The sequence below is a fragment of the Centropristis striata genome, chromosome 13, assembly GCF_030273125.1.
Source record: "Centropristis striata isolate RG_2023a ecotype Rhode Island chromosome 13, C.striata_1.0, whole genome shotgun sequence".
Lineage (NCBI taxonomy): Eukaryota > Metazoa > Chordata > Actinopteri > Perciformes > Serranidae > Centropristis > Centropristis striata.
In genome coordinates, this window is record NC_081529.1 from 8,685,155 (window position 1) to 8,705,271 (window position 20,117).

General features: G+C 40.3%; 2 protein-coding genes across 4 annotated transcripts in view; both read left to right on the forward strand.

The window, feature by feature from the left end:
- Positions 1–15,646, forward strand: part of LOC131982767 (myosin-10-like) — a 79,021-nt gene extending 63,375 nt beyond the window's left edge. For all 3 annotated transcript variants that reach the window (XM_059347364.1, XM_059347365.1, XM_059347366.1), the window contains 21 exons: positions 68–199; positions 287–493; positions 668–805; positions 1,512–1,635; positions 1,721–1,892; positions 3,362–3,574; positions 4,408–4,552; positions 4,671–4,877; positions 5,887–5,991; positions 6,083–6,235; positions 6,315–6,563; positions 6,674–6,886; positions 7,611–7,823; positions 7,905–8,066; positions 8,991–9,119; positions 9,303–9,391; positions 10,827–10,950; positions 11,072–11,280; positions 11,397–11,505; positions 11,700–11,872; positions 13,315–15,646. In XM_059347364.1, the coding sequence (XP_059203347.1) occupies positions 68–199; positions 287–493; positions 668–805; positions 1,512–1,635; positions 1,721–1,892; positions 3,362–3,574; positions 4,408–4,552; positions 4,671–4,877; positions 5,887–5,991; positions 6,083–6,235; positions 6,315–6,563; positions 6,674–6,886; positions 7,611–7,823; positions 7,905–8,066; positions 8,991–9,119; positions 9,303–9,391; positions 10,827–10,950; positions 11,072–11,280; positions 11,397–11,505; positions 11,700–11,872; positions 13,315–13,471 (3,423 nt within the window). In that variant the 3' untranslated portion in view covers positions 13,472–15,646. The remainder of the gene's footprint in view (positions 1–67; positions 200–286; positions 494–667; positions 806–1,511; positions 1,636–1,720; positions 1,893–3,361; positions 3,575–4,407; positions 4,553–4,670; positions 4,878–5,886; positions 5,992–6,082; positions 6,236–6,314; positions 6,564–6,673; positions 6,887–7,610; positions 7,824–7,904; positions 8,067–8,990; positions 9,120–9,302; positions 9,392–10,826; positions 10,951–11,071; positions 11,281–11,396; positions 11,506–11,699; positions 11,873–13,314) is intronic.
- Positions 15,647–17,805: 2,159 nt separating this feature from the next.
- On the forward strand, positions 17,806–19,825 carry LOC131983642 (serotonin N-acetyltransferase-like). Its single transcript, XM_059348404.1, has 3 exons — positions 17,806–18,105; positions 18,432–18,586; positions 18,667–19,825. Exons 1-3 carry the CDS (start codon positions 17,949–17,951, stop codon positions 19,033–19,035), a joined length of 681 nt encoding a protein of 226 aa, XP_059204387.1. The 5' UTR covers positions 17,806–17,948; the 3' UTR covers positions 19,036–19,825.
- Positions 19,826–20,117: the final 292 nt, after the last annotated feature.

Consider the following 20,117-nt stretch of genomic DNA (forward strand, 5'->3'; position numbering starts at 1 on the left):
AAACAGTGTTTATCCATTAGTAATCTCCTACAAACCCTCTGAAACTTGTGTTGGTGTTACCCTGCAGGTGAAGCCTCTGCTGCAGGTGACCAGGCAGGAGGAAGAGATGCAAGCAAAAGATGAGGAGCTGGTGAAGGTGAAGGAGAAGCAGACGAAGGTGGAGGGAGAGCTGGTGGAGATGGAGAGGAAACACCAGCAGGTTAGGTCACAGCAATACTCTGCAGCGTTAACAAACTGTATTGATTTTTTATAAGAATGCATAATGCAATGTTTTCTTTGTGTGTAGTTAATGGAGGAGAAAAACATCCTGGCGGAGCAGCTGCAGGCAGAGACAGAGCTGTTCGCAGAGGCTGAGGAGATGAGAGCTCGTCTGGCTTCCAAAAAGCAAGAGCTGGAGGAGATCCTTCATGATCTGGAGTCCAGGCTGGAGGAGGAAGAAGAGAGGACCCAGAGCATGCAGAACGAGAAGAAGAAGATGCAGTCCCATATCCAGGTGTGTCCCAGTAATGTACTGATGCATTCTGGAAGTATAATTCAAAATGTGACTATTTTAGATGGAATAGAAATGAGAAACATAAGTTCTCTAGTATGAATAAATACCTTTTGTGTGTGTGTGTGTGTGTGTGTGTGTGTGTGTGTGTGTGTGTGTGTGTGTGTGTGTGTGTAGGACCTGGAAGAACAGCTGGACGAGGAGGAGGCTGCCAGGCAAAAGCTGCAGCTGGAGAAAGTGACAACTGAGGCTAAAATGAAGAAATATGAAGAAGACATTTTGCTACTTGAAGACCAGAACTCCAAGTTCCTCAAGGTGAGAGGAAGAGGCTGCAGTCAAACTAAAGCATTTAGATGGAAAGAAAAAAAAATTGAACAAAAGATCAAGCAAAATGAGCTTTCAGCTTTCATTATGGAAATCAAAAGTAGGATCAGCGAATTTGAAAAAATATGAAAGTTATATTTTACGCTTGATACAATGTAGCATTTTTGAAAAAGGAAGAATCAGTTACAGTAGTGTTCAAAATAGGTGCAGTAGATTCTCAGAAAACCAACAAGACCCAGCATTCGTGATATGCAGCTCTTAAGGCTGTGCAATTGGGCAAGTGGTGTGTTCAAAAAGTGAGGTCATCAATTTTGTGAAAAAACAGGTGTGAATCAGGTGGCCTCTATTTAAGGATGAAGCCAGCACTTGTTGAACATGCATTTCTCTTTGAAAGCCTGAGGAAAATGGGTCGTTCAAGATATTGTACCTTGTTTGCCATGTAGCAATAAAAAATATACTAAGAACCTGGATTATTCTGGTTAGTCACATTGGACTGCTATTATTTTGAACACTACTGTATGTGTCTGATGGAGATTTTGCCTTTGGGGGCTGGCTCTGTGGTTGGAGCCAGGTTGGACACACTGGAGGAGGTGGTGTTTGAGTCCATCCTGAAATACCCTGATCATGGAACATGGACTGTTTACCTGCATTCAACAAAATCTTGTTTCGCTAACTCGTCCGTGTCTCTCTGCTTCAGGAGAAGAAGCTGTTGGACGACCGAATCAATGAAATGACCTCGACACTAGCTGAAGAGGAAGAAAAGGCTAAGAACCTGGGCAAGGTCAAGAACAAGCAGGAGATGATGATGGTCGACCTGGAGGGTAAAGGAGTAAAATACTTTTTTACAGGGTATCTGACATTTTGTTGATGTTCTATTAAACCATTGCATCATCTCCTCTAATTTAGAGAGACTGAAAAAGGAGGAGAAGACCCGTCAGGAGCTGGAGAAGGCTAAGAGGAAGCTGGATGGGGAGATATCTGACTTCCAGGACCAAATATCAGAGCTGCAGGCCCAGACAGAGGAGCTCAAAGTTCAGCTGGGAAAGAAGGAAGACGAGCAGCAGACGATGCAGGCGAGGTGAGCGATAGCGGCAGCACCATAGAGGAGCTGGCTCAGTGTGACATAACTGTGTGTGAGCTAAATACGGCTGTTGGAGTTCTCATATTGACTCATTGAGATTGTGCTTCATGTTGTGAGTCAGTGTGAGATAAGCTCTACATAGCTGCACAGAACGGTCATCAGACTAAACACTGTTGTAAGATACAGTCACACCTGCTGGTTTATATCGAACATTTTATTGGACTGAAATCACTTCAGACACGTGTTCAGCACTGATCCTATCATCCTGTACAAAATATAGCCTTTAGCTCTCACTTATTGTTGACATGCTGCCTGTATTTATTCACATTCTCACTGCATAGGAATGTGTTTATGATGTGTGACTCTCTCTATGGTGTGGTATTAATGTGTGTTTGTAACTGCTGATAGGTGGTCTTTAAAGGCATAAAACCCCTTTAAGAGAGTCATTAGAAAAACACTGTGGGCATCCACTGCTGTATGAAACAAATCTCTACTGCCACCCAGTGGGGTCTTTACACAACAGCAGCGTTCAAACAACTCAATGAGTGTTTGTAGTTTTATGGTTGTTGTTGTTTTAAATTCTCTTTTTATTTAGAAAGGCAAATTTCCATCACAAACATCAATTACAGCCGTAGTCACTCAAGGACGTAAGAAAGGATGGATGTAGAAAGTTTTAGTGATTTGTCCAAACTGCCCTACTGGGGTTTTCTTTTATGGTCCACTAATTTTGAGTTGGGAACGAAAAAGAAAAAAATAGAACCGGGGAGCACACCAATTGAGATAATCGAAACATCACATTAAAAAAAAGGTTCACCCAAAGCACAAGTATATTCAAATTAAATCAGATCTGATTGGTTTTACATATTCAGTCCATTTGGTCCAGATCTTATAAAATGTTTCTTCTTCAACTTTGAGGGAAAAAGATATCTTCTTCATAACATAAATCTCATAGACAACTTCAATCCACTCATCAATGATGGCAGGTTCTACTTTTAACCATTTATTCGTGACAGCTTTTTTACTGGCTGCCAATAGCCAACAGTCTTTTGTCTTTGATGTTCCATGTTTTACACAGTATATTGCTTATTGTTTACATTCTTCCCAGTAAGGTCTTATTGTCTGGCAGTCCCAAAAAACGTGGAAGTGGTTTTATGGTTTAAAATAGTAGTTCGGGGGGCTTTCTTGCTGTGTTTGCTATTTTCATCAGGAGACAACTACAACAACTACTGTTAAACTAAAACTAAAAATAGAAACTTTCTGAAAACTGAAACTTAACTAAAACTAGCAAACACACTCTGAAAATTAAATAAAACTAAAGTAAAAATTACATTTCTGAGTTAAAACTAAAATTAAAATAAACCTAATTGAATATTAAAAACTATAACCTTGCATCACAGTCACAATATTTTTCCGATTTTCTATCTGAGACTCTGTTTCATGTTCCTGAATGTTGTTGTGGGTAACAGGGGCGAGGACGAAGTCAGCCAGAAGAACAATGCTCTGAAACAGGTGAGGGAGCTGCAGGCCCAGCTGTCTGAGCTGCAGGAGGACCTCGAGTCAGAGAAAGTGTCAAGAAACAAGGCCGAGAAACTCAAGAGGGACTTGAGCGAAGAGCTCGAGGCCTTGAAGACAGAACTGGAGGACACCCTGGATACAACCGCTGCCCAGCAGGAACTTCGGTAATGCATTTTTCTCTCCCTTATTTTACATTTATGTCATAGACATTTAGCTGATTTAGGGTTGTCACGATACTAAAATTTTCAACTTGATACCGATACTCAGGAAAATATTCGATACTCAGGAAAATATTGGATACTCGATACCATATTCGATACCACAAGGATAAAAACAAAGACCCTAAAATTATTAACAAGAAAAATGCAACATGTAAAAAAAATCAGGTTAAATATTTATAATAAAAAACAGTTGTGCAAAAAGAAACTGCAACTATGATAACAAGCTTCAGGTCTGAGGTAGTGCAAAAAATGAATAATTACATTTAACAATAACAATTAGAACAATATTTTGAGGTTGTATGCTGTGCACAATGTTAGGCAAGCTTGATAAGTCGACTTTTCTCTGCTTCATTCTGGGACTTCAAGAGAGAAAATAGCACTTTTCAGTCACCAACATTTATATAAACTTATTAACTCTATGCTTATGTATACTGACACTATGTCAATTAACGTAATATGGGCATACTACATGCCTGATTTATTTATTTACGTTGTTTATAATCATTAACGTGGTGTCAGCCTTTAATTGCTAGCTGTGGCTAATGGTTAATAATAACACGGCCAACATTAATGCGGGCCACGATAACATTAGTAATAGGTCAGTTTGAAACGAAAGGTCGGGGGGGTATCGATACTTGAGTATTGTATCTGGATACAATGTTGTAGTATCGCTACTTTTTTGAGTATTGATACTTTTGACAACCCTAAGCTGATTATGTTATTAGTATTTAATAAACAGGAAAGTCAAGACTGTTTTGTGTTCCTGTTCTCCGCAGGACCAAACGAGAACAGGAGGTCACAGAGCTGAAGAAGACCATCGACGATGAGACTAAGAACCACGAAGCTCAGATCCAGGAGATGAGACAGAGGCATTCCACTGCCCTGGAGGAGCTGTCTGAACAGCTGGAACAGGCCAAGAGGGTAACATACGTTCTCCACAATCTACAGTCTAATATCACAGGATCAATAATCCGCCAAAGAGAAAGTGACATCGCATCCCAATCAGACCACACTCATGTTTGTTGTTTAATATGTCTAGTTCAAGGCCAATCTGGAGAAGACCAAGCAGAGCCAGGAGAGTGCCAACAAGGAGCTGGCCAGCGAGGTCAAGACCCTGCAGCAGGCGAAGAGCGAGTCTGAACACAAGAGGAAGAAACTGGAGGCTCAGCTGCAGGAGTTCATGGCCAGAGTCACTGAGGGAGAGAGGTCCAAGGGAGAGCTGGCGGAGCGCACACACAAACTGCAGGTCAACTTATTTGATTACAGTAGGATCAATCCTGACGAGAAGCCTTGTAACCAAGGTTATTATAGTTAACGAAAACTAACAAAATAACAAAAACTAGAATTGAAAAAACATTTTCGTTAACTGGAATAAAAATAAAAATGAGTTTTTTTTTAAAAAACTAACTGAAACTGTATTTTGTGGTTACAAATCTAACTAAAAATATAATGAAAATGTTCTTCGTTTTCGTTTTTGTCAACTTTTTTCATACGTAAACCTTTTTGGTTGATATGAAATCTCAAAAGTCACTTTATTGTCAATTCTGCTACACATGTACACATACAGAGAACTTTTCTCTCAGAACCCTAGTTTTAAACAAATATACACATACACATACACAGCTATATACAGAAAAAATAAAAATAAGCTAAAAAGAATATGCAGACTAAACATATGTTTACATCTATCTGGTTTTATGACTTAATAAACTTATTGGGGCTGAGATGGATCAGACAAAGGAAATAAAGGAAACATTTACTGTGACTTTTTTGAATCTCACACAAATACAACCTTACAAAAAAACTAACACTAAAACTATGCAATTTCCCCCAAATAAAAACTAATTAAAACTAGCAAACTCACTCTAAAAACGAATTAAAACTAACTGAATTTGAAAACAAAAATTCACAAACGAAATTAAAACTGAAACTAATGAAAAATTAAAAAACTATTATAAGCTTGGTTGTATCCTGTAATTTCTGGAGATAAAGATCAGCCACATTATTTAGGAGTACTCAGTACAGTCCTGCTATTGATGTGGAGCAAAAGTGATGATCAGTCAAAAGTACAATCGTTCTGTAGATCTGAATAGAAAAAATGTATAAAATTGCAAGTTGATGTAAATGTTGTGATGATTGTTTAATAATCGGTCCAAACATACAGGAAATTCTCAAGCCTGATTTCATTTAAATATTTTACAAACATATTATAGTTACATTACTAACCTGGTTAACTGTGACACCTCTCCTTACAGACTGAGCTGGACAATGTGTCGGCCATTTTGGAAGACTCGGAGAGGAAGGGTATCAAGATGGCCAAAGACGTTGCTGTTCTAGACAGTCAGCTACAAGACACACAGGTGACGTCCAGCATCTCTGAGCTTGTATCCAGACTTCACACACTGCCTCCTTTCTATGAAACTAACAGGAAAAGTGCACATTGTTATCTAGGAGCTGCTTCAGGAGGAGACACGTCAGAAACTAAACCTCAGCAGTCGTATACGGCAGCTGGAGGAGGAGAAGAACGCCGTGCAGGAGCAGCAGGAGGAGGATGAGGAGGCGCGCAAGAATCTGGAAAAACAGATCTTGTCCATACAGGCTCAGGTAGGATTAGTCGTCTGCTGCAGGAAATACAAATATAAATTTTGGTGTTTTTTATTCTGAGTTTTGCTTTTTTTCCTAGCTGTCAGAGAGCAAGAAGAAGCTTGAGGATGATGTTGGAACAATAGAGGGCCTGGAGGAGGTGAAGAAGAAGCTGCAGAAGGATCTGGAGCTGGCCAGCCAGCGTCTGGAAGAGAAGACCATCGGCTTTGAGAAGATGGAGAAGACAAAGACCCGTCTGCAGCAGGAGCTGGATGATCTGACTGTAGACTTGGATCACCAGAGACAGATCGTGTCCAGCCTGGAGAAGAAACAGAAGAAGTTTGACCAGGTGAGAACGCACTGTGTTCTGATGGATGTTTTTAATCGTTACAAATGACAAATCTCATTTTTTTAATGAAATGCTGGTCCACAACCTGACATCCTCCTCCTCCTCTTAAGATGCTGGCTGAGGAGAAGAGCATCTCGGCTCGTTATGCTGAGGAGCGCGACCGTGCTGAAGCTGAAGCCAGGGAGAAGGAGACCAAAGCTCTGTCCATGACCAGAGCTCTGGACGAAGCGCTGGAGGCCAAAGAGGAGCTGGAGAGGGTCAACAAGCAGCTCCGTGCTGAAATGGAAGACCTAATGAGCTCCAAGGATGACGTGGGCAAGAACGTGAGTGTTAGGATCAATAAAGAATGCATGATTTGCTATAATAATAATACATTTTATTTGTAAAGCACTTTTCATAAAGAAATCTCAAAGTGCTACAGAAACAAAAAAACAAAAGACTAAGAGAAAACTACGACACATTAAAATCAGCAGTAGATAAAAAAGACACAGGTAGTAAAGTACATTATTAAGAGATTAAGGTGCAGAAACAGTAATAGAAACATCTAGGAACAACCTAAAAATGCCTGCCTGAACAAAAAAGTTTGAAGCCCTTTTTTAAAAGTGTCCACAGACTGGGGTAGACGTAAATGTTCAGGGAGAGTTCCAGATGTGGGGGGCAGCGGAGCAGAAGGCTCCGTCTCCCATGGTGCCGAGGCGTGTGCGGGGCTGATGGAGGAGGTTTATACTTTGGGAGCGGAGGTTACGGGTGGATGATTGAGGGGTGAGGAGGTCTTTGAGGTATTGCAGGGCGTTGCTCTAGATGCAAAGTTGGGTGATGAGGGCGATCTTGTATTGAATTGTTGAGGTTATGGTAAGCCAGTGTAGGTGCTGAAGAAGGGTGGTGATGTGGTCGTATTTGCGGGTTTTCATCAGAGTTCTGGCAGCACAGTTCTGAATGAATTGAACTTTCTGGAGGTGTTTGCTGGGTATACCGATGAGCAGGCTGTTACAGTAATCAAGCCTATGACAACTTAGGCAGCAGTCTCACAAATCATCTTCTATCCAGGTCCACGAGCTGGAGAAGTCCAAGCGTACTCTGGAGCAGCAGCTGGAGGAGATGAAGACTCAGCTGGAGGAGCTGGAGGACGAGCTGCAGGCCACAGAGGACGCTAAGCTGCGTCTGGAGGTCAACATGCAGGCCATGAAGGCCCAGTATGAGAGAGACCTTCAGGGCCGGGACGACCAGAACGATGAAAAGAAGAGAGCTCTGGTCAAGCAGGTGCAGAATCGTCTTATACATTAGAAAACAGTTTAACAGCTGAATCCCTCCACACTAATGATGTGTGCTTACTCCCCTCAGGTGCGTGAGATGGAGGCGGAGCTGGAGGACGAGAGGAAGCAGAGAGGTTTGGCTGTAGCTGCTAAGAAGAAGCTGGAGATGGATCTGAAGGATATAGAGGGACACATAGAAGGAGCCAACAAGGCTCGAGATGAAGCCATCAAACAGCTGCGCAAGTTACAGGTAATCAATTACACTTCATATTCTCTGTTCACACCACTGCCATTCAAAACACTAATAGTATGACTTTTTTTCTTTATCCAATTTCTGGACAAACTATGTTTTGATATGTGTCAACAGACTATAACAAAGTCATTTTTAGGCATCTTAAAATATGACCATTTTTGACAGAAATCGACATACCATGATTTTTTTTCAGTTTTTGATTATCGCATAGTATAGTGTTTTTCTGTTATTTCTGGTCATAATGCTCTAACATGTATCAAGAGACTATAATTGACCCATTTTAAGCATTTCAGGCATTTTATAATTTGACCATTTTTGACAAAAAATGACATGCTATACTATGACTTTTTTTTTGTCCAATATTTGGAGATCCCATAAAATTGTGTTTTTATTTGTTATTTCTGGACAAACTATGTTCTAATATGTATCAACAAACTATAATAAAGTCATTTTTAGGCAAAAATCGACAAACTAGTATTTTGAAGTTTTTCGATATCGCATAATATGGTGTTTTTCTGTTAGTTCTGGTCATACTATGCTTAATATGTATAAAGAGAATATAATTGACCAATTTTAAGCATTTTTAGGCATTTTAAATTTTGACCATTCTTAACAAAAATCGACATGCTATAGTATGACTTTTTTTTTGTCAAATTTTTGGACATCCCATAAAATTGTGTTTTTATGTTATTTCTTGTTGTTATATCTTAAAATATGACATTTTTTGACAAACATACGTATGATTTTTTTTCCAGTTTTTGGATATCGCATAATATGGTGTTTTTCTGTTATTTCTGGCCATATTATGTTTTATTATGTATCAACAGACTATAATTGGGCCATTTCGAGCATTTTTAGGCATTTTAAAATGTGACTTTTTTTGACACAAATCTATAAGAAGCCATATGTTTTCTCCTGCAGGCCCAAATGAAGGACTATCAGCGAGAATTAGAAGATGCCCGGGCTTCTAGAGATGACATTTTCGCCATATCCAAGGAAAATGAGAAGAAACTCAAGAGCCTGGAGGCTGAGATTGTACAGCTGCATGAGGTACAGGACAGTAATGTGCTTGTTGCGTCATATGGTAGGCAGTGTGTTGAGTTCTGGTTGGAGGCTATTGAGTTAGGGTTTTTGTATTTACTGTATACTTATGGTAAAGAGTTGACGCTCATTCTCAGCATCAGATGATTCACAAAGAAGTACCTGTGTTCAACATTTGATCTTTCTCTGTAGGACTTGGCAGCATCCGAGAGAGGCCGGCGCCACGCAGAGCAGGAACGAGATGAACTGCAGGATGAAATCTCAAACAGCACCTCTGGAAAGTAAGCTACCCTCACTAAACAGACAACGGCATCACATCTGTTTTATTTTTCTTTTAACCCTCTGAACATCAACCAGTTTCAGGGTGTTTAATGCTCCTGTCACATTTACTCACTGTGGCCTCATTAATCTCTGCAATGTCTATGGAATCAGTACAATCGTAGCTATCAAGTAGAGAAAACTCTATGGCTCTTTTGTGCAGTATAATCATAGACTGTATATAAATAATGGACGTAGTCACCGTGACGTCACCCATTGGTTTGTGGACTGCCCATTTGAAGAATTCAGTTCAACGTCTTTGTTTTTTGAAACTTGGAGGGACCATATTTAGCCTGTGGATCTCAAAAGAAACTCTTGATGCTAAAACAAGATGTAAGCTACTGCCGACTCCTTGTAGTGTCTTTTCGTACAACCGAACGCTGAACAAGACATATTTAAATGAACAAAATGTTCAAATAAACTTGAAATGAACTGAAAACACACGGTGAAATGGTCAAAGTTTTGAGATGAAAACACAACAACCAGGTTCACAGCTATTTAAGTGTACACAGTGCCGATGATGGTCATTGCTTTTCTTTCTCCTGATGATGCCTCGCCATGTTAGCAACCTGTCAATGACAAGGTAGCCACTCACCAAATCATACTCTTCTTTATCATTATTTTCTTCTAAAGGGGACCATAATCTACACAATTAACAGCATATTGTCTTGAAGAAGACTTGAAACTAGCGATTGAGACCATAATGTTGCCATGAGAAATGTTTCTGAGGTAATAAATCAGGTGGGAAGTCGTCTCATTTTGTATAGAGATAGAAAGGAGCGGGCGTTGTCGACCCCTGTTGGACGTTTGAAGGATTGCAGGCTTAAGGCACTTCTGGGTTTGTTCACTGCTCAGACCGGGAGGTTGCCGCCTGAGTATAACACAGTTTTAATGCCATGAAATCTAAAAAAACAATATTACCAATATTGAAAAATACATTTTGCTCCACATGCTATACCTGCATATTTGTATTTTTTAAGACCGCTACAGGTACAGGTTTAATTATATTAAAAAGACCACCCAGTTTTATAATACAGTTTATACTACAATGTCAAATACACTGTATGAGTGAAATAATCATCATGCTCCACAGAACTGTAGAAGGCCATTAAGTTCTTTATCGTGATATACATGTATGCTTATTCAAGAACCTTTAAAATATATAGTTTGGAGTTAAAATGATCCTTTTTTTACAACTATTTAACTAACAAAATCATAAACTTTGGACCAAACGAAAGGGAATTATATATATATACACACACATATTTATAAATACATATACATATACATATATATATATATATATATATATATGTACACTCCCACATGCAGTGATTTGAAGAGCCGCTTTTCTATTTTTTAAAAACTCTTTATTATCTGTGTGTGTGTGTGTGTCAGGTCAGCTCTGATGGATGAGAAGAGGAGGCTGGAGGCTCGTATCGCTCAGCTGGAGGAGGAGCTGGAGGAGGAGCAGGGTAACATGGAGCTACTCAATGACCGCTTCAGAAAGACAGCGATGCAGGTGTGGTGAACTGTTGGAATATAATTAGTAAATAACTTCATCTTTATTCATCAATCCTGCGTGAGTTCTTAATGCACCTGTGCAAAATGATAACTGACATGATTTCCTGCGACTCTCTCAGGTGGACACCCTGACCACAGAGTTGAGTTCAGAACGCAGCTCAGCTCAGAAGAGCGAAAACGCTCGGCAGCAACTGGAGCGTCAAAACAAGGAGCTGCGGGCCAAGCTGGGCGAGCTGGAGGGCTCTGTGAAGAACAGGTTCAAGGCCTCCATCACTGCCCTGGAGGCCAAGATAGCACAGCTGGAGGAACAGCTGGAGCAGGAGGCCAAGTGAGAATTCAATACACTTTCCTTCATTCTTAAATTAACTTCAAAAACTGCAAACTAAGCTCAAGTATGTGATCAATTCGAACACATTTATGGATAAATCTGTTTGTCTTCTGAAGGGAGCGAGCAGCAGCCAACAAGACTGTGAGAAGGACTGAGAAGAAGCTGAAAGAAATCTGCATGCAAGTGGAGGATGAGCGTCGCCATGCCGACCAGTTTAAAGAACAAGTATGTCTGACTCTGATGACATTAACACTGCCACGATCAACTGTTTTATGCAAATTGTTTATCCCCACTGTGGTTTTAACTGTAATCTTCTTCCTTCACAAACCTCCTACAATCCAGAAATGCTGCTGTTAAACATGTTTTGTATTCCTCTTCTCTCTCTCTCTCTCTCTGTGTGTGTGTGTGTGTGTGTGAAGGTGGAAAAGGCGAGCTCCCGTATGAAGCAGCTGAAGCGTCAGCTGGAGGAGGCGGAGGAGGAGGCCACGAGGGCCAACGCCTCACGCAGGAAACTGCAGAGAGAGCTGGATGATGCCACCGAGGCCAGCGAGGGTCTGAGCCGCGAGGTTCACACGCTCAAGAATCGCCTCAGGTACACTGAGAAATAAACACATCCACTACCTGACATTCACAGTTATTTTATATTTTTTTAAAGGCATACTAAGCAGGAATTGTTGCTTGCTGTTTGTAAATACAGACACCACCATATGTACAACATACAACATACAACATACACCACCTGTGTATAACATATTTAGCTACTTAAAATGAACATATACATTTTCTGAGCAGATAGTGATAGGCTTTATTCATATAGTACTTATATAAACAATGTAAACAAAGTTCTTCACAATAAGTTGAAATACAATATAAGCCGTGTTTCCACTAGGGGGAAAAGTGGCCACCCGGAAAGTCTCAAGCCACACCCTCTCTAGTGTCCGCTCACTCTACATGTCTCCATTACAAAAAGGCCCCCAATGGGATTTACGAGAGTATACTGTTTTTTTGGTTCATGATCACATACACTACGAATTAAACACGGGAGACGCAACTGTGGCCACCGTCGCTAACTGTGATCAGCAGCTGATCTAAACAAAACAGCATGGCTAATTATGCACAGTGTCTCCACTGACCATAAACATAGTGATGGTGAATTAACCAGCATAGCTTACTGTGCACGAGGGTCCGGCGCTTGTTGTAAACAAACAGAGATTGCTAAGTGAACACCTCCTGCAGCAGCAGCACATACAGACTGTACTGCTACAGAGCTACTGTTAGCCTATTAGCAATTTGCAGACTGGACACTAAGGGGTTAACATCCCCTCCGGCTCTGTGGCTGCAGCTGGGAGAGACTGCTGCAGGAGGACTTCGACCCGTTCTTACTCTTCTTAAGGAGCCGCCAGCCCCCGTGGCTCGTTAAGAAGAGTAAGAATGAGTCTCCAATTACACCAGAAAAGTCACTGGATTTGTCTCCAGTCGTTTTTTTTGAAAAATAGTCGCTAAGGGGGTCTGAAAAGTCGCTAAATATAACAAAAAAAGTTGCTAAATTGGCAACAGTGCTTCACCGGCTTTAACAAATGGCGTCGAGTACTACGTCACATCCTCCTTAGCGTTCTATCCAATCAGTAACCAGGCTGTTTTCAGGGGAGAAAAAAACGGCCCTGCTCTTCTACAGGGACAAAAAAAGTCCAGTCAAAAGTCCGCTCTGGATGGCTCGTATTCAAATTAGGGGCGTTTCAGCGAGTGAGACCCGCCTCATTCCAGGTATTGGCCGGTAGTGGAAACAGCTCTATAAATACAGGGTTGTCCATAAATTATGAATAATTTTGTTTTCAGACACAATCCTGTTTTTTTCCTTGTGATATGTTTGGAAGAGATTGATTAATAAGTAAAAGTTTTGAGAAGATATACACTTTATTTATCAAGAATCAATTACATTTCATGAAAAGAGGTAAAAAGTATTTTATTCCAACTTTATGAGTGTACATAGCTCTTGTTTTTACCTCCCACTTACCTCCGCTCTTCCTCCTGCAGGCGTGGTGGACCAATCAGCTTCTCCACCAGTCGCCCAGGCCGACGCCCACTTCAGGTGGAGGGAACTTCCTCCTTGGACCTCCTGTCCGATGACGAGCTGGAAAACAAGATCACCGACAACAACGCCAATGAGACGCCGGCGCCCCAGACGGAGTAGAAGACAGAAAGCCTTAACTTTTGCATCGCCCCTCAGCCCCGACAGGAACACTTCAACCCTCCCAGCTTGAATAAGGGACCCTGTTCTTGCCCCTCTGGCTCTCATGTCTGTATAGATATGTTCTCTCCAAACACACGCAGCATGATATAGGCAAGAAAACTCAACCGTAAACCTTAGCAGACACCAGCAGTTGGACCCCCAACGCTCTCTTTACCGCCCCGAAGCACTACTCTGCCTTACCCCTGCTCCTCAAGCTGCAGGGCTCTATAATAAAGCAGCAACTTCCATCATGTGTTAAACACTTCAGTAACCTGAATGGGAGATAGAATTGCTTTTCTTTAAAAATGCACAACTAAAAAGCCCCCTAATCCATGTGTGCAGAGACCAGGAACACGTCAACCTTCTGATTGAGCTCATGATAATCAGTGCACATGTGTCTGGATGATAGTTTTCCTCCGTTGGACCAGTACTTAGCTGTTAAAAATGTTTCCAAATAGGCCTGTCACAATAATTACAATATGGACTGATTGAGCTCAGCAAGTTTTCGAGGTCATGTCCATATATATCGTACAATATTTCCCATTGTATTTGTTTACATACTGTAAGAATGTCACCAACATTTAGGGTTTTTTCTTCCATTATATGACTTGGGCTAAAGTGTTTTTCACAGCTGAATGGACAGAATAAACCCTCTCATCAGCTCTCTGTGTCAGAGTTTCACCATGGGCGGGGCTCAGGCAGCTCCTCCACACACACAATTAAAAGTTCATTGCTCTTTGAACGGGTGTACTTGCATTTTTATGTTACGATTTTGTCATTATATTAGTGGCATTAAATTGTCGTTATAACGCTTATCGCAATTACTTCTGGGACAATATCTCGTCCAACAAAATGTGTTTATCGTGACAGGCCTATTTTTAAATGCTAAAATATTAGCATTGCAATATTGGAAAGGAACAGATCATGATGAAAGCAAACTTTATTTTTGCATCAATAGACAGTTTGTCCATCATATAAAACCAGTTTAGTTTTAGTTAGTTGAACTGTAACTGAATAGTATTTTTCCAGTCCTATGCTAGGATTGTTTGCTTGCATATGAGTATAGAAATGTGACTGTAAGCTGCCTCGTCGCCTCAGTGCTACAACACGTTGCTCTTTGACAGTATTGTTTCCTCGTGATGACGTTTGACAGTAGGTCAGTGATGACTTGTAATTATCTGGTGCGAGAGCTGAAAGCAGCGATCACACTCATGTTCTTTTGCTTACTTCTTCTTGTGCCTTTTTTTTCTTCCGCTCTCTCAAAAACTCAAAACCAATTTATGCCACATATACAGTTCATATATTGAACCATGCCTAAAGTATTTTCATAAAATATTCATACATTTACATATGTAATGAGCTATTAGTGGGGAAACTGATTTTCTTTCATTTGTATGTCCTGCTACAGCTTTTATGCTACCACAATGATTGATATGTCGAACCGTGCGGGATTCTTTGTAGATGGGTGCTATGACTTTTCTTATTGATAACTTTTATACTTTTTGAGTTATTAAGATTTAAAAACAATCCAATAGACACCAACTGTATTTATATCTCTGCTATTGTATACAGTACAGACTGCTTTCATAATTCAAAATGCTCAGTATTGCACATCGATCAACTGTACCTACGCTCATTCTCATGACATGTACAGGTTAGGAGTCATTAGGAGCTATATGATGCATTAAAGTCTATGGAGCCCAATCCACCTACATTGTATTTATTGTAGAAGTAAATGATTTCAGTTTGAATCTTTCTCTTTAACTTTAATCTGTGTCTGCCTCTTACTTCTGTGCCAAACAGGGAACTGATTGGACCAACAGGTCTCACCGAGTTTGATGTATTGTGAAAGGAGCCAAGGCCAGGATGTGAGAGAAGGACATCCTAAACCGTTCATATCAGCTTTTCTCCTTATGTGCACCTTTGACTTGAGTCCTCCCCTGAGACTGACAAGAAATACTCACCTTTAGGCGCCGATTATTTCAATACCCAGCCCACATTCTTTGTTTAGCCTGTTTCCTGTAACCTTATAATCTTTGTCAGAACCTGTTCAGGTCAGTGAGACTGCTACAGCTCTGTTGTAAACTTCTGTCTCCACTGCACAGTGATTAAAGTTCATCTGAACCAGCCACACAATTGGACCTGAAAGAATTTTTCTTCCACAGTATTCACTGTAAAAAAAAAAATGTCTGTAGATTTTACGATGAAAAACTGCTAAACCATGACAGTTAAACACCGTAAAAATGATGAATGGGTTAATTCAGTTTCAGTAAGAATGAAACACTGTAAATGTATATATCAGCCAAAACAACCAATACATTTTTTAATTATTTAAAATACATTACTCCACTGTAAAATACACTGGCACTGTGTGTCTAACAAAAATATACTGTAATATATATAACATCTTCACTGTAATTTTTGCATTTATTTTTTGTAAAAATAGTTTTTCTCACTGTTAAATGTACTAAACACCATATCTCTAACAAAAATATACTGTAATATTTAATGGTAAAATCTTTAATATATTCGGCATTTATAAAGTATTTTCTTGTCAATTATATGGCAGAACAGCGTTTATTTTGATGGAAAAACTTCTTTTTTACGGTAAAATATGGAATCAAATGGTAAATCCTAAACATGAAATCAACAGTGCTAATGTCTTTTTACCGTAATATTAAAAAAAGTTCTACCATATTTGTTACGGTAAAGTTCTGGCAACCACAGCTTTTTTGTTGTTTCTTTTTACCGTAAAAACAACAGTTGGTTTTTTTTTTTTACAGTGTTTATAACTCACTTGTTATCCATACAATTAGTCTCTGATGATGTCACGTCTGTTTTATACATTAGCAGGTATCAAATTAGTGATGTCATCCAGAAATATCACACATTTTCTTATTTTTTAAATGTTCTAGGTGCTTTACCACAGTCTGGGGACTGAGGACTAACAGTTTTATGGTGCACCTCTTGGATGTCAATGTCAGTCACCAGCACTCATCAGGAAATTCTTCTTGAACTCTCAGGTTGCTATTTCTTCCTCTTCCTCTTCCAGCTTCTCCTCCAGATGTCATCCTGTTTAGAAGCTCACAGATCAATCATTTGAGAAAACATTATAGTTGAGTTAGGGCAGACATCTCTATGGCTCATATCTCCACCCAAACAATCTAGATAGATGAATAACACTACAGGTAAGAGGGGGAATTATTATTGTTACATTTTAAACATTTACCATTGAAGTGTCTATTTAAGAAATGTTTTTATCTGTTTTTGCAAATGAAATCATCATTTATAAAACACAATTCAGTCGATTTAACTGGTGGTTCCCAAACAAGAAATATAGTATCATTCAAATATTTTTTTGAGTCCAAAAGAAGTACAATTATACATTATTTCACAAAATTGTGTTGCAGAACATAAATTTCGCTATTTTCAGTAAAATCACGGGTCATTTTATTCTGCAAAACAAGACCTTTTAAGACTCTTGAGTATATTTTACTAATAATACTTTAAATTTCAATCAAATAGGGTTCTAAATACAGGACTTCTACTTGGATCGAGTATTTTGTCATTGTATTGAGTAAAATATTTTTCACTACTGCTTGATAGAGAAAATTGTAACTTTAGACAAATCAAAGTGACCACCTGAAGAGTAGAAACATCTTGAGCAATCAGGGACAAAAATAGCTGTTAAAAATTATGAAAGAACATTTATATTTAACGGTGGTCACTTTCTCCCAGATAAATGAGCGTGCTGTGGTCTGTCGGAGGAGATTAGGTGTCTGGGGAAGCAACTTGTGTTTAATCCTTCATCATGTGACTCATAGTAATAATCACTTCATATGAAGCGGGACGTCAGCAGCAGGTGAGACAGAAGAAGAGCTCATCAGTCTGCAACAACATACACCTAAACATCCTCAGGTAAGTGTCTCTGTGGCCTTCAGGGTATGTTGGAAAAAGTAGTGTTTTTGTTCATTTTTTAAATTAATTTTATAGGGAGGCATAGATGAATTGAATTTACTGCACCTGATGTGTTTAAAAGTTTCACTTTGAACATTTTAGTGTCTGAAACTTTTGTAAACGGACTGTGCTGATCCTGGATCAGCATGCCTCCCTGTATGCATGCGTGGCAATCGTGCTTTAAATAGACCGGAGATGGTTCATAGCAAATCATTTATTATCTGTCAGTAGAGACAAAAAGCAAACAGCAACAACGATAATTGCAGGCTTCAGTAAATTGCCCCACACAGTTGTGACCTGCGTCCATTCACTGACATCAACTATTCAAATGCAGATGAGGTGTTGGATCAAGCTTCTTATAAATACAGACACAAAGCATCCTGGTCTCCTCGCAGGGCCCCACAGAGGTGATCCTGCAGAGCGGGAGAGGAGAGAGACGACAGAAGAAGTTGTTTTCTGGAGGGGAGAGAGGTAAAGTCGTATGATGTCCGTTATTGGCGCGCAGCCTTTCATCAAACCAATGCAGCCCACACCCTCAGTTTCTCCTGGCATCCAGCGGAGACACACGCTCCCCGCCAGCGAAGTCCGGCCGCTCAACACGCAGGATGCCATCAGCGTGTTTGAAATCGAGCGAGAAGGTAAGTGAGTCTCTTATGCGTCAGATAGTGAAGCATAAATCCGCTCTGCTCAAATCCGCTGTGTGAAAGGAAGCATTACAATGGAGTGCGTAACACACGTGTGGCATTGACAGATCTAATCCCCCTTTTACATTTAATGTACGTACTGATCACATATTATTTTATTTACCTGGTAAATATGTTAAATCGATACTCTGCACAAAGTGGGCTATTTTTGTGCCACCTTAAGCGTGCGTAAAAGTAGTGCCAAACCAATTTTACGCACAGCCATTCTCATTTTCCCTCTCTCTCTTTTTCTTTTTCTCTTTTTTTTATTTCTGTCTCAGCATTTATCTCAGTGTCAGGTGAGTGTCCTCTCCACCTGGACGAGGTGCGTCACTTCCTCACGCTATGTCCAGAGCTGTCCATGGGCTGGTTTGAGGAGGGTCGGCTGGTGGCTTTTATCATCGGCTCTCTGTGGGACCAGGACAGACTCACTACAGTAAGACACCTTTCCAAATCATCATATCTTCATATATGATCGTGTATCAGTAATTATGATATATGTCCACTTTGCTGCAGGACGCATTGACTCTCCACAAACCCCGCGGCTCCACCGTCCACATCCACATCCTCGCAGTACATCGCACCTTCAGGCAGCAGGGCAAAGGTCCCATCCTGATGTGGCGCTACCTGCAGTACCTTCGCTGTCTGCCCAACGTGCGCAGAGCTGTGCTAATGTGTGAGGACTTCCTCATTCCTTTCTACCACAAGTCAGGCTTCAAGGTCCTGGGGCGCTGCTCCATCACGGTGGCCAACCTGACCTTCACAGAGATGTGGTACCCCATCAGCGGCCACGCCTACATGCGGCGCAACAGTGAGGCGATCCGTTTCCCTCACCATCCCTTGACTCTGCCGCTGCAAAAGACTGATGAACAAGCTGATGTATGACATGGTGATGTACGTCGCTGACACAGTGTTGTACCCTTTATAGGATGTTAGGTTGTTTAATAATGTGTAAAATGGTCTTACTGTGTAAATTAAAAACAAGAATGTACTCTACTGCAATGTGATGTATTATATGTAAATTTGCTTTGTTAGACTCTCTCCTGTGTCTCTGGGTCATTTTGTGTCGCTTGCTTTTGTCTTTTTGTAATATATTTTTTTTTTTTTGCCCCTCTTGTAGTCATTTTACATAGTCCCTCTTGTCTCTTATGCACTCTGTATGCTCTTTATAGTTGTTTTGGTCTCCTTTTAGACTTTTTGTCTCCTTAAAGTCATTTTGTGTCTCTTCTTTGTTGGTAAATGTCTCTTTGAATGACACTTTGAAGGTGAAGGGCCACGGGGCCCTGAAACTTTGACACCTGTGCCCGGTCGGCCCATTCAGTAATCTATCCATGAGTAATGTGTTGATTCAGTAACTGCAGTTACATTGAAGCCGTGTTGCGTTTGTGGTAGACATTTGGACAGTAATCTGTGTCCTGCTTAGCACCTTTCTGGGCTCTCCACATCTATGGACTGACGTCAGTGACCGGGCTTTAGCTCCTGCAGCTCTATTAGGGGGCTTTAGCTATAATGGAGGGCTTAGGGAGGGGAGTCACTCATCGTCAGTCTGCACATCAGGACTTTGTATTGTGAAGGGGGGGGTTATTTTATGTTTGTGTCTGTTACGGTATCACAATTTCAATAAAATGTTTTCTACTGTTTTTTAAGATGAAAAATTGTCATTTTTTTATTTTGTCTGACACTAAATATAAGTTATATACATGCACTGATCAATAAATAATTCCCTTGAATACCTTGTTATGGTTATTGCTAATGATGAAAGGGTTCTCACCTTTCTGGAGGGTAATAAATGTCTTAATGCCAGTATCTTCAGCTGAACTGTACCCAGATCAGCCAATGTAGCTTTAATCCATGACACAGTCACTGTCTAATCCATTAACGTGCCAAGGCGAGCAGCTCCTGCTCCCCTGAAGGACAAACTTAATGCTTACCTCAAAAATGACCCACAACTCCAATTAGCAGCAGCA